This window comes from Onthophagus taurus, chromosome 8 (genome assembly GCF_036711975.1).
Source record: "Onthophagus taurus isolate NC chromosome 8, IU_Otau_3.0, whole genome shotgun sequence".
Lineage (NCBI taxonomy): Eukaryota > Metazoa > Arthropoda > Insecta > Coleoptera > Scarabaeidae > Onthophagus > Onthophagus taurus.
Window position 1 is genome coordinate 2,664,841 of NC_091973.1, and position 17,862 is coordinate 2,682,702.

Below are 17,862 nucleotides of genomic sequence, written 5' to 3' on the forward strand. Positions count from 1 at the left end.
TAAAATGTCTGGTTGATTTCTTATTTCAGTAGCAGCCATTTCTATTCTGTTTAATAACTGGTTTCGTGTATTAATTTCCACTTGATACATAATTTGTTTCATTTGACCCCATGAGTAGAAATCCATTACTAGACCATTATTACCAATTCACTTGTTTGGAAAATATTGGTTTAACCACTCGACAACTACTCTTCCGAGATGACCATCGTGCTAGTACCACATATTTTTAATTACATTAAGAGGTATATCTTCAAGTAAATCCAAAAGTGTATTGTTCCAAAAAAATATTGTTAAATATTCCACCCCAAACGTTGATGCTGACACGTTTTTGTAATGCCCAGATATGTTCATTATGGTAATTATTTATACCATCTCGTGTAAAACATGATTCATCACCTGTCCAGAGAACATTTGAAATGAAGTCATTATTTTGGACATGTTGCTGCAATAACCGTTGCTGATTATCTCCTGGCTGTAGAGCTTGAATATTCTGTTTACGATCGGATGAAGGACTTCGCATTGACATGTTGTGTGCTATTCTTTGAGTGCTGATGGAAGGATTATCAATTACAGCTTCTTCGTCCTCTACATTAACACATGCGGTCGAATAGCTTTTGCTGGATCAGGATTACCTGTTTCTCGAAGTGTTCTGAAAGAATCGCTAAAAACTGAATAATATGGCAAATGACACGAAAAGTATATCAGCATACTCTTTAGTGCTATAAGTCTACATTTTGAGTTTCTTCTTGTATGTAATAATTAAACATATTACAATGACAACTTTGTTTTTGTTGAATGTCTGATTTGACTGACTATTAATAAATTCGCTGCAGAGAACTTTAAAGTGTTATAATTTCGTAGATAATTGAAATAGGACATATGTTCATTAAAATTTTTTGTTGGTAATTAGATTAGCTATCATATGTCAAAGTTTGATGGTGAGCTAATAAATCAGCTTGTATAGAGAAATATGAGATACTGCAAACTTTATAAAAATGAAATTGAATGTAGATAAAAGATTTTACGTAATAAGTATTGTGTGTTTTGAAATGTGAATGTATGGATATACAACAAAGTATGTAGTCAAGAGTAGAACGACGAAATAATTAATTGTCCGGGAAAGTAAATTGAATTTACGAGCGGCAAAAGCAACGGGAACTTTTGAGTTCGCTTTCTCGCAGTGGCAATTGCACAATTGGTCGGTTCGATTATGTCTCGCAGATGTTGTTTGCGTCTTGAGTCTGGACGAAACGTAAAAAGTCGCCGAAAAGAGGTGTGCTTGAATGTCAAGGCAAATATGGCGTCGGTTCGGGACGTAGATCGCGCGAAGGTCGCCCAATTTACCGGCGTTCATTGTGCCGGTAAATCGCGTAAAATTCAATTAAACGAGGAAGTGAGCCGGCGTTCGAAGGCTGCCCTCGGTGTCCTACCTCAACAACGTTTTTGTGGTCCCGCTCTGTTATAACTGGTTTCAGAGTGGTAGTAGTAGCTACTTCTCAAAGTGCGCTCAAATCAGGTTTCGGGCGCTAGAGAGATCATCGTCATTTGTTGTTGCGGCGGCAGCGCGTTTTTCTGCCGTCCATTCACCGGCGGCCAATATTTACAAAGAGATTATCGCCCGACCGGATGAGAGCTATTCCTTATCCACCGGCTAACTAGTTTTCCCAGGTCTCATTCATAATTGCTGACGCTCTATCGCGCGCCCGTACGACTCCTCTACGGACGTGCGCAACCGGTTCAAAACGCGTTGCTCTCGTGTACTACGGGCGGAACTAACTTACACAACCTGTTTCTTCTGCTTTTTTTTTAACCGAGCAATCTCGGACCAAAATAAACACGAATTTACCGTTTCTACCGCGCGACTCGCCCATCAATACGTAGATCAGATCTCCCAAACTTCTCAACCTACTCGAAACTTATCTTCATCCTATCATTATTTATTTATTTTTCTTTACAACTGGATCAAATTGTTATCTCCTCGAGAATTATCAATTCGAGTGTTTCGATCGGATAAGGTTAGAAGACGTTGGTTGAAAAGACCTCTCAATCATAATCCAGATTGTTTTTGCCAGCAGCACGGAATGGCAGTAAAGAAGCGCTCCGCTCTAGCAAAAAGATCTTCGAACGCCGGGATAAGAGGGTAATTTGTGCCCGTAGAGTCGAGTCCCCATATAAAGCGGGTACCCAAAGCAGATTAAACGATCATTAATTACGTTTTATGCCCGGGTATAAAAACGCGACACAATTCGATACAGATCGAAAAGTTAGATTCCCACGACGCGTCGGTAATGCATCATTCTCCCGGTACCTGAAGAAGAAGGAGAAGACGACGACATCCGACGTTTCGGCGTGCCTTAATTGTCTTTGCGTCAACGACCCTCTCTTTACCTGCCAAAAATTATGACGTTTCAATTCATTTTATTCCTAACGTCATTATTATTAAATCGAATTTCTCTTCCATCGCGTATGTATAAGCAATTACGAGAGGAGGCAATTTGTTAACGAAGATATTCCGCTAGCGCCGTCTCTGTCGGCTTAAATATTCCGCAACGATACCACACCCATGGCATTGCTCTGCCAACTGCCCACGACGTTCACGCGGACCTCTTTAAATTAAACCTCGACCGATCGCGGTTCGGGAGCAAAACAAAGATTCCGAAAGAGACGGGGAATTAGGGGGATTCACTCGAAGCGAAAGAAGAAGAAGAAGAGAATACTAAGAAGAAAAGTAACAAGAGATGATGAGGGGGAGATGGGGGTTAGCTTAAGCGCGAAGGGCGCGTGCGTGCGCGAGGCTCGCACATGAGCACAAAAACGTCCGAGCGCGCGGAGTCACGAACTTTGAAAAATATCCATTCCGTTTTTGGTATGTCTGCCCTTGAGCGGACCGAAGAATCTTGTAACCGAGCCGAGTAGAGTCGAGGACCTACGAACGTCCTCGATGTGACGGTCTGCGCGCGTGGAATTGGACAATTTATAAACGTCTCGAAATAATTAAAACTTTTACTAACTAAACTATTAACGCTATACTTAGACAACACGTTTAATAACTATTTTCAAAGCCAAATTTTATTTATTTCACACTTTATATACATATAACCAAAAATATTTTCGAAAGCTTAAAGATCTTGAGATATCTTTAATACACATTTTTTCATTAGAAACAATTAACACGAAAAAATGTACCAAAGTAAACAAATTAGTATAATTGCTTGAGTGATTCACCGATACTTAACGCGTAATTATTATCGATTATCGATAATGGTGAATAAATGATCGGTGTCTGACGCGGAGATGGTCAGAAAAGGGGGGCTAAATAAACATTAGATCGGCCTTGAACTGGTTATTAGAACGGCACAACCAGTTCTAATGCAAGTGCATCAATGGAGTTCGCGTGCGGTGCACATAATTTCGTCTTCTTGAATGAAAAGTACCGGTTTCTTGCGTGGACGCCATTTTTTAACGCTAGGATAATTGCCGACTTTAAAATGGTCGCCGTCGCTTGGCATTGTTCCGACATCGGTAATCGACCATCGCGACACCTAATTGCAACGTACAAACTAACCCTTTCAATAATATTCACCTAACCATATACCATATTCACACTTAGTTGATTAATTGTCAGAACAAAGGTAGAGGTTACACATATTATTTTTACTGCAAATCTGATGACCATGACATATTCAAAGTTCTCCATTATTATGTATTCATCAATAACATTCGATCCATTATTTTTCTTTTTATGTTATGCATCTATAGGGTGTTATATTTAACTTTCTCACATTATTTCTATATATAAATCGGATAAAGTGGTTCATTGGAACATTTTGATCTTAAATTATAGATGTTTTAAACCTAAAACATTTTTGAGATGTCCGCCACATTCGGCGTGGGAAATAAGACTACAACTCTAATATTTTATATAGTGTGGTATATTTGTTATTGCACATTCTGGTTCTCCGTATAAAAATATGATGAGTTTGATAAGGAGTATTGATATTCTAATGTTGTTTGATATCACTATGTTCGTTAAATCTCCGTTTCTCACTCATCGATCAAACTAGAAACATAAAAATTAGTACAGTTACCCCTTAGATATCTCCAAATGGAATATCATTTGGTATTCTCTACAAAATTCATTAGGATTGTTCATGATGTTCATGATGATCTCCGAATCCTAAGGGATGCCATTAACAACTTTATGGAAGAAATAATCTCGGCCGACTTCGAAGACGTCGGCCGCCCCAAGTATCATGAACAATACTTAGGACGGCCGACGTCTTCGAAATCGGCCGAGATTATTTTTTTCATAAACTTCAAGCAGGATAGACTTATTGTATTGATCATGTTACTTGGGGCGGCCGACGTCTTCGAAGTCGGCCGAGATTTTTACTCTTAACCTGCTTGAAATTTATGGAAGAAATAATCTCGGCCGACTTCGAAGACGTCGGCCGCCTCAAGTGTCATGATTAATACTTGGGGCGGCCGACGTCTTCGAAGTCGGCCGAGATTACTTCTTATATCCCGAACCTAACTTGGGGCGGCCGACGTCCAGGCAGTGATCTCCGAATCCTAAGAGACACTATTAACAACTTTATGGAAGAAATAATCTCGGCCGACTTCGAAGACGTCGGCCGCCCCAAGTTAGGTTCATGAAATAAGAAGTAATCTCGGCCGACTTCGAAGACGTCGGCCGCCCCAAGTATCATGAACAATACTTAGAACTGCCGATGTCTTCGAAATCGGCAGAGATTATTTTTTTCATAAACTTCAAGCAGGATAGACTTATTGTATTGATCATGTTACTTGGGGCGGCCGACGTCTTCGAAGTCGGCCGAGATTTTTACTCTTAACCTGCTTGAAATTTATGGAAGAAATAATCTCGGCCGCCTCAAGTGTCATGATTAATACTTGGGGCGGCCGACGTCTTCGGAGTCGGCCGAGATTACTTCTTATATCACGAACCTAACTTGGGGCGGCCGACGTCCAGGCAGTGATCTCCGAATCCTAAGGGACACTATTAACAACTTTATGGAAGAAATAATCTCGGCCGACTTCGAAGACGTCGGCCGCCCCAAGTTAGGTTCATGATATATGAAGTAATCTCGGCCGACTTCGAAGACGTCGGCCGCCCCAAATATCATGAACAATACTTAGAACGGCCGATGTCTTCGAAATCGGCCGAGATTATTTTTTTCATAAACTTCAAGCAGGATAGACTTATTGTATTGATCATGCTACTTGGGGCGGCCGACGTCTTCGAAGTCGGCCGAGATTTTTTCTCTTAATCTGCTTGAAATTTATGGAAGAAATAATCTCGGCCGACTTCGAAGACGTCGGCCGCCTCAAGTGTCATGATTAATACTTGGGGCGGACGACGTCATCGAAGTCGGCCGAGATTACTTTTTATATCATGAACCTAACTTGGGGCGGCCGACGTCCAGGCAGTGATCTCCGAATCCTAAGGGACACCATTAACAACTTTATGGAAGAAATAATCTCGGCCGACTTCGAAGACGTCGGCCGCCCCAAGTTAGGTTCATGAAATAAGAAGTAATCTCGGCCGACTTCGAAGACGTCGGCCGCTCCAAGTGTCATGATCAATACTTAGAGCGATTATTAGCATTGAGCGAGATTATTTTTTTCATAAACTTCAAGCAGGATAGACTTATTGTATTGATCATGCCACTTGGGGCGGCCGACGTCTTCGAAGTCGGCCGAGATTTTTTCTCTTAATCTGCTTGAAATTTATGGAAGAAATAATCTCGGCCGACTTTGAAGACGTCGGCCGCCTCAAGTGTCATGATTAATACTTGGGGCGAGATTTTTCCTTTTTATTTGCTTTAAATTTATGGAAGAAATAATCTCGGCCGACTTCGCAGACGTCAGCCGCCCTAAGTATTGTCCAAGATATTTGAGGCATTTTAGCAAAAACTACCAGGTGTGAATAATTTTTATCAAAGCCAAAATATATTTATATATAGAAACAGAATGTGATGAATTTTTAGTACACCTGTATATAATAATAATAATAATAATAGAGTACCTAATAAAACAACAATAACTTAATAGAAGATGTTGTATAGAAGTGTGAGTCATTCTTATTAATGAGATTGGTTTATATAAAAGAGATTCGTTAATTATTAAAGTTGCGTAAAAACGATGCCGTGAAAGTAAAATTAATAAAAATTCAGAAAGTGTTACGTAAGGTTTATAATAAAGATAAAATATAAATAGCGGTTTTAAGAAAAATGCGACATCTAGAAAAGTTGATTCATAGACGTGTTTATAGAGACTTCGCGAATATTAATGAACGTACGATTTAAAAAACACCATTACCCGATAATTGGTAACGTAAATACGTGACGATAAAGGAAAAGTATTTTCAGTATCGATCGGGTTCTAAAAGGAATGGCAGTGTAATTTTCTTAAAATGTAATTGAAAATAAGAAGAGATGTTAACGTTAATGAGGAACGTAGTGATAATGGTGATAATGGTAACAGTAGCCAAAAGGTAACTGAACGAATAAGTAGCTTTACGTAATTATGACTCAAGGACACTGCCAGATGAGTGCGGCGCTATACTAGACTCGACAATAATTTTCCAGTAAGCTGCCTCTCAGAAATGTCTACGGCGATCGTGTAGTTTAACGGAAATTCCTAGTTTTAATGGTGAAACGTTCACAGGATCGAGAAACGTTAACGCACCGGTGCGTAAGGGTCATTTCGGTATTTCGTGAAGTCACGTCCGAATATAACCCTTATTAAACCAATGCCTAGGGGTCAACTTGTGAGTTTCTTAACCTTGGTTCCTGCGGAGATGAGATCTTGAAATTTGAGACAATCGTCCCCTCCCCCCGCCTCCCACCTCACCACTTGGTACGCCTTACTGGACAAAGAACGAGCCGAGATCATTCAAGAATTAAATAGGAAGTAAAACTCCCGGGCGTAAATAAGGCCGTTGCGTAACAAATGTCAAACTGTCAAATTTCTAACGAACGATCGGCGCGGCTTTCTCTCTATATCTCATTAGCATTCAGTCCGTACGCGTCGCCCGTGTCATTTTTCCTTCCCCCTCGGTGTGCAGGCCGACGCTTATTTATCGGAATATTACGGCCACTTAAGAAATTTATGGTAATTTTATTGTCTCCGTGCGAAGAATCTAAGTGACTTCTGTGGTCAGAGATAATCGGACAGGTTCTCTACCTAACCCGTAAATATGGGGGATGTCCAAAACCTTTCGATAAATACCGATTTCGTACTCATCAACCCTCAACATTTTCAGCTATTGTGTAGGTCAAAACACTCCTTTTTTTAACAAAAACAACTACTTCCATAAAAAGCTACAGAAATAAAAGAAAAAAAGAGGTAGAAATGTACCTCCGCTAACAATACTATTGTGGTATAGGCGACGTATTGTGTAGTGGTGCGTAGTTGAAGACTGCGAAACCGACCTCTTAAAACCACAATTGAAATTTCATTACCACTTCGAAGACATAACAACCACAATTTATGATATGCCTTATATTCACATTAATCTTATGAACGTGATTTGATAAGGACCATTACAGACAGGGTACTAAACACGATATAGACGTATACGCACATATGCATATTAATCTGATAAAACCAATTTAGAACGCCGGTTCAATAGCATACAGTAAGCGGCGAATCCACATCACATCCCGATAATAATAGCGAATTGATAAAATAAGCTTTAATACGCGGTTAGCAATAGGGAATAGTGGCCTTTACGTAGCAGAGTACAATCAGAAGAATTAACTGTCGATTGAAAGAGCAATTAAAAACCGGTTTCAAAGGATTCTACAGGATTCCTACCTTAATCCAACGACCGGGACGCCAGTCATATCCTCGACCAACTCGGAGAGAACCAAGACGGTAGCCGGAACCTGGGATTGTGGATATTGGAGTAGTCCTTGGCCGTTACTTTGCAGGACGACGGAGACTGTCCCCTGGGAGGTCTGGAGTGGACTGGAAGTTCCATCTACTATGGCACCTGAATTTCCGTCGAGGAGGACGTCGGCGATCTGCTGACCCCTGATTGCGTGGGCGTTGATGTTTATATTATCGGCGGAGTAGATCTCGACGCCCTTCTGGTCCGGAGTGGTCGTGTAAATAACAGTTTGCTTCCCGTCTTCGTAAATTAGGTCCAGGGGCGCGTCGTTCTTGTCCGCCACATGGGCGTAAATCTCGTCCTCTTTCTCGTACATCACTTCCGTTTTCACCTGAGGGTAAATTGGCGAACTAGTCATGGCACGTTTCTCGTCCATCTCCTTTTTTAGCTCCATTACGTTTACTGGCGTCATCGTTGCGAGCATCGTTGGCGGACTCGGAGCGTCGCGACGTGGCGACCGTGACGTTGGCGATGTCTGATTAGGTGCGGGCGACATCATCCGACTACCCTCTTGTTCCATGTGCGGGGACGAGTTCAGCATTATTTTTTTTGTTTTTTGTTATCACAGCTTTTACACTATCTCTCGGGTATATATTGCACTTGTTCGGTTCGTTTTAGCTATAAGGAGATTCTATTTGGCGTTATGGCACTTCAATGGCTTGTCGGCGATGATTTTTTTTCTTATTTTTTTTATTATTAACTGAAACGAAAAGAATAATGTTTCAGAAAAACTTTTTAGACCCCCACACAATGGGCAATTCGATAAGACTATAAAATAATATAAGAAAATTGTCTGAAAGTAATAAAGAAACAAAAAAAAAGATAGTAATCATCTCGACCTCAACTTATTACGACGTATCAATCGTGTGGGATCGTAAAACTAAAGGGGATAAAGGGTTAAAAAAAACCTTTCAGGCGGAGAGATTAAAAAGGGGGGAAATGAGCGTCGATTTGATCAAGACCTTTTTTTAATGCGGTTGTATCCGACGATGAAAGAAGGCCTTGAGGGTGGGCCCGATTAGTGTGTGATTGTTGTTGTGGTTGAAGAAGCACGTGGGACAACAAGTTGGTACAGGTTTGACGGGCATATGTTCGCGGGGCCCCCAAGCCAACGGGAACAGGAACGGTTCCAGAAAGGGCGGTTGGACCGGTTTGCTTACTTTGCTTTAATCGCGGATGGTGGACAGTGAATGCGGTTCATTTTTGTTTACGCGTTGATTAAGGATGCGTCGCGGGTTCGCGTCGTCGAAAACGATCGGATTGGCGGAGTTTCGATACGGGGATTGGCGGCGTCGATTTTAAAATGGCCACTGGATAACAACGTCGTTGACTCGTTGACTCTCCGCGGCCGTCAAGGAAATTGAAAACCGTCCTGTATAAACATCATATAGAAAAGTGTTTACGGTTGATGACGGGGGGATGTGGTGTTGAAGACGAGATTCGAGAATCAAGATTTCAGATCCGGTGTCGTGGTCGGAGAACAGGTCCGACGGCTCGAGTAGGAATAACAGGTACTATTGTGAGGAGATGGATTTTAGTAGAGGTTTTAAAGGCGAACCGCGAACGTCTACGCGGCTCACGTTTAAGAGGGCATTTGAGGCCGTTTTTCGGTCGAAACGCGTGTTGTTCGTTTTGTTACCTACGTCGGGGTCTCTCTATCCCGCGTCGCGATCGTCCTTCGTCTCGTGGAATTCACTGCACATCGAACCGACGCAATACATCGTCGCACGGAGTTGATCTTGCAGGGACTGATCCGTCGAATCACATGCTAGCGTCTACAGGTGTTTCGTACTAATACTCTACTGACTGTTGACTAGTTGCAGCACCTCAAAGCCGATCACAGGTATGAAACTGAACGAAGAGATCCGAATAGGAGGAGGACTTTCACCTCTCGGTCTGCGCTCGTCGGCGGTGCGCCGTTCGCAGCCCGACCGAAGGCCACGTACGTCTCTGATGGACCCACGGATTATTCACCATTTTCGATCCGTCTCTCGCCCTCTCTCTCTCCCCCGTACGTGGGCGTCGCGTCGACCGCGGCCCCTCTCATTCTCTCTTACTGATCTCACTCTCCTCTGCACCTCTGACCGACCGGACCTCTACTTCTCCTCTTCTCTTCTCTCCGCTCAGCTCCGCTCCTCTCCTTTCCACTCTTTACTTCCCATCTCCTCGCTTCTCTTCACTTCTCTACTCTTCTCGGTTCTTCGTCGCCGAGATGTTGTGTTCGATGCCGACGGGAGATACCAAACGAGACGGAGGCGCCTTCGCAGCATCCGTCAGAAAGAGATCGGCGATGGTCTTCACCTGTGCCGCCGCGCGCCTCCTCTCCAACAAGCGAACCTCCGGAGCAAAATAAGACGGAACAAAAACGGACGGCCGAAAGCCCGAACGGGAACAATAAGAAAGAAAAGCTCTCCGATCCAGACTCCGCTCCAGCTCCTCGGCGTTTTTCTCAAAGCTTTCAGTGATAAGTCGAGACCGAAACCCGGCCTTATCGCATCCCTATTTTAAACAATTTATTACTAAATTCTCATATTTTTCCGCGCCTTAATCGTCGTAGTCGTCCTTCGCCGTCCTTCATCTCGAAAAACCTCGCCTAAACACGACTGTGTCCCCTTCCGATTTCTAGTCAACAGAAATTAGCAGCTTGCGCAATTAATGACGTTTGTCCCCGCTTTATTATGTAAGGTTTTTTCCTACCGACAGCGCGTTTCTGTATTTTTCGGTATCAAAACTGCTTTCTCTCGGTCTTCGAGGAGGAGATGTCCGAGCTTCATCAGGATCGGAATAAAGTATTTTTTGTTATACGTATCTATTTTTCGTTCTCTCTCTCACACACACACGACTCCAATAAACACAACATAACTCGCATGCAATTAAAATTTGTTTATTTAAATCTTCTTTTCTAAACCACTTCAATTTTAATAAAATTACTCAAAGGTTAATTGGTTGCAATAGAAGAATAAATGACATTAAAGGAATACGGTTGATTGGTTGATAGTTATTTTCTTGGATTTAATGGTGGTTTCTTATAAATAGCATTGAGGTGGAGTCCGCCTCTGGATGATCTGAGTGGAAAAAACCTCCGAGAGAGGCGCATCTGAAGCATAATCTAATGCAGGGGTCCTCAACCTGGGCGAAAACGCATCCCTTGGAGCAAACGCGAGGCTGTTTCTAAATATAGGTGTCCCCTCGTCGTCCCCCCATTAATCGGCGCAACGCTCCGCCTTCGGAGGCCGATTTCGACCGATTTTCGAAGCCCGCCCCGCAAAAGGCCTTTTTCGCGACAATCAAGGCTGACTACAGGCTAATTAAGCAGCAGAAAAAACCGTTTGTGAGGTAATTACCGAGGTCCGGCGTTTCTCTCTTCTGTTCTTTTTTTCTGTTCGCATCTCGCAAGGTCTAGGGTAAACGGACGCACGAATTCTTTGTTTGCTTCAAAAACTGTTTTATTTTTATCAATATATATATATATTTAAATTTTTTACCCATCAAAATATCATCTTGCTATCTAAAGGTTATTGTTTTCAACCATTTATTTATAACTTAAGTATTTATACATTTTTAAAAAACAAGCAGTTATTTATATATTGGTCGGCCAAAATATTTGGAGACCACCAATAACGAATTTTTATCACCATCAAAACAACCGTACCAATGTTTGTGCCATTAACCGCAAACGACACACGGCGTATTGCATTTCAGTCGCGCAAACCCAAAACAACGGCGGTTATTTTTTTTTTCTTGCATTTTACGTTTTCAACCGGCCGTGCTCATGTTTCAAATACGATTTTTTTATGTTAATCGCTTACACATTTTCTTAATCCCACGTTTCGAATTTGAATTTTGTTTCATTACAGATGTCTTTATTAGCGCTTCCTAGTTATTGATAGTAGAAACAAATACTTATAAGCATAAAGTTGTATTCCTTTGGGTATCATCTAAGTAGGACTTCAGGAAAGTATTAGCTTTGGTTCTAAAAAAATGATTGATTTTAGTTTATTACAAATATATATTTAGCGAAAGAAATTTATAAGTAATTATTACAATTGCTGTTAGAAAAATATTCTATATTACAAGAAAAATTAAATCTAAGGACTGGAAATCGTGGTAAATAAATGTTTCCGTGGATTAAAAAAATGATTAAAGAACTTTTATTTTTTATTGTGACATCAGTCTTCTGTTACGTGTTCTTAAATTATATTTAAAGAAAAAACTCTTGAATCGCGTTCGGATAATCCTCGAACCACGGTGATGTTTGGAATAAATCACGAAACTAGATAACGAAATCTACTTATCACAGTTGTTAGTAAAAACAAAATTCAATACAACACTAAAAAATCGTGTGTATACATCTATTCCGTTCTTTACAATTCGATAAAAGTATAAAATAGTATGTTGGATCTCCAGTTTAGATATAAATCACAATTTCATCGCGCACGGGTTTGTTTTTATATAAAAAAATTCTTTTTTTTAATTCATTATTTACAGCCTAATTATGAATATGTATTTACAACTTGCTAACACTTATTTAAATAATTCAATTAAATTTACAGACTTTTGTATACAAATTATCTAGCAAATATCTTCCCTAAACTACATCAAAGTTTACAAAAAATCTTTGCGCGACGCCCTATGTACTTAATTGACTGTACATTTTTCTATTTTTAAATAACTGACATATTAATTATATAATTAACCTACATAAATAAACAAATTTTTGTACTGCGTTTTTCTATTATTGGGTAACATTGATACCTGCTCTGCGTAAGAGCATCTTTTCATTCTCATTCAAGAACTTTAATAACGTCGGATACGTAGGCGTTTGCGAAACGGTTCGTAAAAAATCAACGATATAACCATCGATTCTATCAAATTTTATATATTCTTCGAATATCATATTGTCCAAGGAAACGTCAGAATTTGGATCCAAAATAAACGATTCTTCTTCAATATTTGGCTAAAAATTATATTTTAAAAGTATAACAAATCGCTTTTTTAATTAATTTAAAATTAATTACCTCGTCGTAATCTTCAACCCCGACGTTATCCTCTTCATAAACAGCATTCTCTTCGTTATCGTTATTAGCACGCGACGTTTCTTCGGTATTCTCCGTTCCTATGCACGAGACGCAAAGCGAGAGTATTTCTAAAATTTTCGCCAATAAAGGCACATCAACGGTTTCCGGAAAAAAACCTTTGAATACTTTCTTGTGCGGGATTGTAAAATTAAATAATTGGTGGTTATTGTGTTGTAAGGCGTACTCCATCACGCGTGATAGAGCAAATAAACTAATAAAGAAAAATCATCAAAAATTAAAAGTAATAAAGTTTTAATCCTACCTTAATCTAAGTTCATATTTCACTAAAAATAATCCATTCGCTTTAATCCACCTGTGTAAAATATAAGCGAGGGCACTATCTCCATTAGGACCTGGAATAACGCTCAGAGTATTGATCAATGTGTCTGTGTGAACGTGAAATAAGTAAACAAAAATGATCAATAACCCATCGTTGAAATGATGTTTAAAATAGTTCATTCGTGTTAATGTTGATTTTATTATGCAGTCGAAATGTTGAGGCGTTAAGGCGTTTGATAAATATTTTAATGTGGCCAAGCATACGCGTCCGGCTGCCTTACAAACTATAGTTGACATTCCCGGGTCTAAAATGTGCTTTATTATATCCATTACAAAATCTAGCCCGGTTTTTCCCGAACTACTTCTAATTGCGCACACTTGATTAGGCGCTTTTGCTATACAATAACAAATACAAACGGTAGCACACTAAAAAAAAAATAAATATCAAAAATTTAAGTCATTAATACATTAAATAAATATACTCACTGATATAGCGAGGCATTCGTTTGAAGTTAAAATAATCCTGTACATACAATTAAAGCTCTCTTCAATTAATCCCTGATTAATAGGAACTGGAGCGTGTTCAATAATTGTTTTAATAACGTGCAAGGCGACGTTCTGATATTCAACGTCGATGCATTTATCCGGTTCGCCGACGATTACTTTAATAATTTCCGGAAACATAATATCTTGCATGTAGCCAATACACAAACTATTTTTACTCAGCTCCGAAATTGTTTTAAAATACAAATCGCTAAAACCAGGAAATGATAGGTTCTTCCAAAAGTAATTTCGTAATAAAGGAACAATTTTTTCTAATAAATCTGGGACTGATGTGCTGTCAAACTGAATTATAACAAGTTAAAATAATCTAGTTTTTTATAAGACGGCGGTTACTTTAGTTCAAAAAAAATGTTTCACAACACTAAATTCTTATCAAAGTAACCGTCGCCTAATACTGACGATATATACAATGGAACATCGATTATTGGAGGTTCTACTGTACATACATAATCTTGTTGATGGATAATACATTATAAAAACAATTATATCTTACTTCTATTAACGCGTGAATACACTTTAACATAATATAACACAATCTTGGTGACAGATCTTGAGCATTAACAACACATTCGGCAATATTTTTTAAATTTTGCGTAAATTCTTGAACATATCTTTGACTACGTTTCACTTCTTGACAATGTTTTTCCAAGGCACTAATTAAAAAGAATAAAAATAATTTTTTAACGCTATTACACAAATATTAACTTGTATTTTAACCTGTTTGAAATTTATGGAAGAAATATTCCGCTCCAAGTATTATAAACAATACCCAGGGCGGCCGACGTCTTCGAAGTCGGCCGAGATTGTTTTTTCCATACATTTCAAGCAGGGTAATCTTATTATATTGTATGATATTTGGGGCGGCTGACGTTTTCTAAGTTGGTCGAGATTATTTCCCTTAACCTGCTTGAAATGTATGGAAGAAAGAATCTCGGCCGCCCCAAGTATCATGATATTAAATGTGGAGTAACACACTATATACTTACATTAATCCAGCCATTCTAACTACGTTATTGTTAGTTCGTAAACTATTTAAAATGACATTGACGTGTGATATGAGCGCTTCGCGTTCTAAATATTTGGATAAAGTGCCGCCTAAAAGTACGATGCGAACGTAGAAGAAAACGTGATCTCTGGCATAGTTAGTTTCAAGCAAATTTGTCCACATGGCTAGTTGAGGTTTGATGTTTATTCCGACTGGAGTTCTATCATCTTTATTATAAATTTCGTAGATTGTTTGTATCATATACATTAAGCTTTCTTGTGTACGCACCCAGTAAGTTACATTCTCAATTTTTGCACAACTTTCTTCTAATACTCTAGCTATTAGTATATCTATTGCTGGTACTAAATGATTTTCTGGTACAGTAAAAACCAATGTCTAAAACGAATTATTTGTGATAACAGAATACACAATAAAACAAAAAATTTACCGTAAATATTTTTCTAACATATAATCGTACGTTATTTTCAATAGAATCTCCTGAATGATCGTTATAAAAAGCTTCTTCATCATCAAACCATTGCATTTCTTGTTCAATGGTAACACTCATGAACACAATAAATTTACAAAGTACCTCTGGAAGATTTTTGTATATGAACTCTTTACCCGAGTCCACCTGTAAGATGGCCGTTTGAAAAATGCGCAACGAATTGCATATGAGCTCTAATAAGTCGCCGTGATGTCCGGAAAAATCCAGGGCGTTGGGGTCCATTACGGCGGCCGTGTAAGCTGATTGGCACTTATTAAAAATTTCCCACGTAACCGGGATTAATCGTTGGACAGCCTTTTTTATCATATTCGGTAAATACAAGTAAACATTAAATAGAAACCTATAAATTTCCGCTTTTAAACAATAATCGACCTTATCACTAAACGGCTGGTACAAAATCGTTATTAATAAATCACAAAAATATTCTATTGCGTTTAATGTCGTATCTTCGCGACAACGATTACTGGTATAATCCGTATGTATTAACATTGATGTTATTGATATAGCCAACGATCGATTTGAGGTAACACACTAAAATAAAAAATAATTATTGTGTATTTATATTTTTCGCACACATCATATTAGTATTTATAAAAAACTATAAATGACACGTTAATATAAAATAAAGTATAAAAAATGGTCGCACAAGTTCTTGTTAAGCTTTTTTCTTATATTATGGACATTACTTGGGGCGGCCAATGTCCTAGAAGTAATTTCCGAATAATTTCCGACATAATCTCGGCCGACTTCGAAGACGTCGGCCGCCCTAAATATCATGAACAATAATCTCGGTCGGATACTTGGAAATAAAGATTGTCAAATCCGAGTGGAGAAGACTTCCTTGCGTTTAGTAGCATCTTCCGTATGTGGTTGAATTCCCAGCTGTTTTTAATAAAAATATCCAACAACATGGTGTTGAATAACAACTAAAATTAGAATTGAGACTAAACCCGAATGCTCAGTCAAAAGTATTAGGTCCTCAAAGATTATATATATTATTAGATCTGAACTCGCAACATCCCATGATCAACTTTAACATGATGATGATGGAATTGGATTTGTATTGGAAGTACGCCTTGTTTTAACAAGCAGAAATGATATGCGATGGACAAAATTTGAAGAATTTCTAGAAGATGTACTCCATTTATACTCTAAGGCAGAGAAAAGACATGGTAAGTACTACACCAGCAGGATTTATTTGCCTCCCTTATGTTTCAGGTGTGACAGAGCGGATTGCAAGGTGCCTGATGATATCAAACTGACCCTATTAAACAAAGCGGGCGTCTATCGCCTATCCTGCAGTTATAGGAAGTATTATGATAGCAAAATTAGACATAAAATTTAGAGTAACATCAAGGAGAGAACTTCAATCGCGTTTTTCTTGTAACAACATTAAAATTAAAAAAAATAAATCTTAAATTGGTTGCTTCTTTTGTCGTTTTTTTTTTTTAATTCTTATTCAAACAATATTTTTTATATTTCCGAAATGATACATCACATTTATAGTTTTTTTATAATACCTTGACCTGAATTAAATGACTTACCATATCATTTTGACAAACTTTATATAAATACTCATAAATATTTGGTGTTAATAATATAAGTTGACCTCTACAAGCAACTTTAGTGAATTCGTTTAAAAAATGAAGACCTCCAACAACATCATTAGAAGTTTGAGATGATAATTTACAAGTTAACATAGCTATCATATCATTCCAAACATTAGGAAAATCATAAACGGCGATTGTAGCTAACGTGGATGCTACAGCATTCTGAACTTTAGGAATATTATCTGAAAGACCCGTGGGTAAAACACTACGTAATTTCTTTTTGATTGTATCAGCAACAACGGGTTCTATAAAAAAAGGATCTCCTTGTCTCCAATGTGTTTTAATATACTTTGTTAATAAAACACTAGCCATTTGGCGCTCTTCTAACGCTTCATCAGTGGTTAATAATATTTCAGCTAAATGTAAACTATAATCTAAAAAAAAAATAAATAAAAAAGTTAGGTTAAGTTTAAAATTTTAATGCGAATTTACCATCTGTTACTTCTAAAGCCTTCTGTCTTTCCTCTGCAAGCCTTCGAACATCGTTATCAGCACTTAGCATGCAACTTACAGTTTGCAGAAGGGCTTCTTTGAGGTCCATCGTATTTTTTGGAACTTAACCTTTAATAAAACTAACTTTATCACAACATAAATTTTTAAATGAAATTCGGTTCTTTCTTCGTCTTCTATCGTAGATAAATAAATTAAATAACGGCTAACGCCGCCGAAAATACGATTTCATATTAAAATAATGTTTTATTTCTGTGGTCGGACTGTCAAATTCGCGTGAATCGAAAAACAAATGCGAAACGGCATGTCATAACCACCTCCTGTACAAAAGCTCAACTATTAATGATTCAAAAAAAAGTTATTAATGTAATAACTTTCTAATTATTCATTCAATTATTCATATTAGACTGAGTAGTTCTTAAATTTTTGATTTTGAAAAATGTTGGGTCATTTAATTTATAAGGACGTAGTGA

The 17,862-nt window shown here is 38.5% G+C and overlaps 2 protein-coding genes and 1 long non-coding RNA gene across 7 annotated transcripts in view; 1 reads left to right on the forward strand and 2 right to left on the reverse strand.

Annotated features, from left to right (window-relative positions):
- LOC111425447 (grainy head) overlaps positions 1-9,689 on the reverse strand; it is a 34,833-nt gene extending 25,144 nt beyond the window's left edge. For 2 of the 5 annotated variants that reach the window (XM_023059466.2, XM_023059463.2), the window contains exons 1-2: positions 9,559-9,686; positions 7,840-8,615 (exon numbers count right to left, since the gene is read on the reverse strand). In XM_023059466.2, the coding sequence (XP_022915234.2) occupies positions 7,840-8,456 (617 nt within the window). In that variant the 5' untranslated portion in view covers positions 8,457-8,615; positions 9,559-9,686. Of the gene's footprint in view, positions 1-7,839; positions 8,616-9,554 lie in introns of all 5 variants that reach the window. The other 3 variants (XM_023059461.2, XM_023059462.2, XM_023059464.2) reach the window with 3 other exon arrangements.
- LOC111425450 (uncharacterized) lies at positions 9,683-16,759 on the forward strand. The gene is made up of 2 exons (XR_011641518.1): positions 9,683-9,758; positions 16,332-16,759. It is a non-coding gene; the product is annotated as an uncharacterized lncRNA (long non-coding RNA).
- Positions 12,044-17,764, reverse strand: LOC111425449 (Importin 9). Its single transcript, XM_023059470.2, has 9 exons — positions 17,372-17,764; positions 16,874-17,313; positions 15,270-15,860; positions 14,823-15,217; positions 14,330-14,489; positions 13,759-14,118; positions 13,256-13,698; positions 12,934-13,204; positions 12,044-12,872 (listed from the first exon to the last, which is right to left on the reverse strand). Exons 1-9 carry the CDS (start codon positions 17,478-17,480, stop codon positions 12,651-12,653), a joined length of 2,991 nt encoding a protein of 996 aa, XP_022915238.1. The 5' UTR covers positions 17,481-17,764; the 3' UTR covers positions 12,044-12,650.
- Between the last annotated feature and the right edge of the window lie 98 nt (positions 17,765-17,862).

What these genes read in the sequence shown, in the direction of transcription:
- LOC111425449 (XM_023059470.2), bottom strand. Translation starts at nt 17,480, where the DNA reads ATGGACCTCAAAGAAGCCCTTCTGCAAACTGTAAGTTGCATGCTAAGT. An exon ending in GTATTCACGCGTTAATAGAA is followed by an intron (nt 14,119 to 14,329) that starts GTAAGATATAAT and finishes GTTATAATTCAG; the next exon opens with TTTGACAGCACATCAGTCCC. An exon ending in AAATATGAACTTAGATTAAG is followed by an intron (nt 13,205 to 13,255) that starts GTAGGATTAAAA and finishes TTTCTTTATTAG; the next exon opens with TTTATTTGCTCTATCACGCG.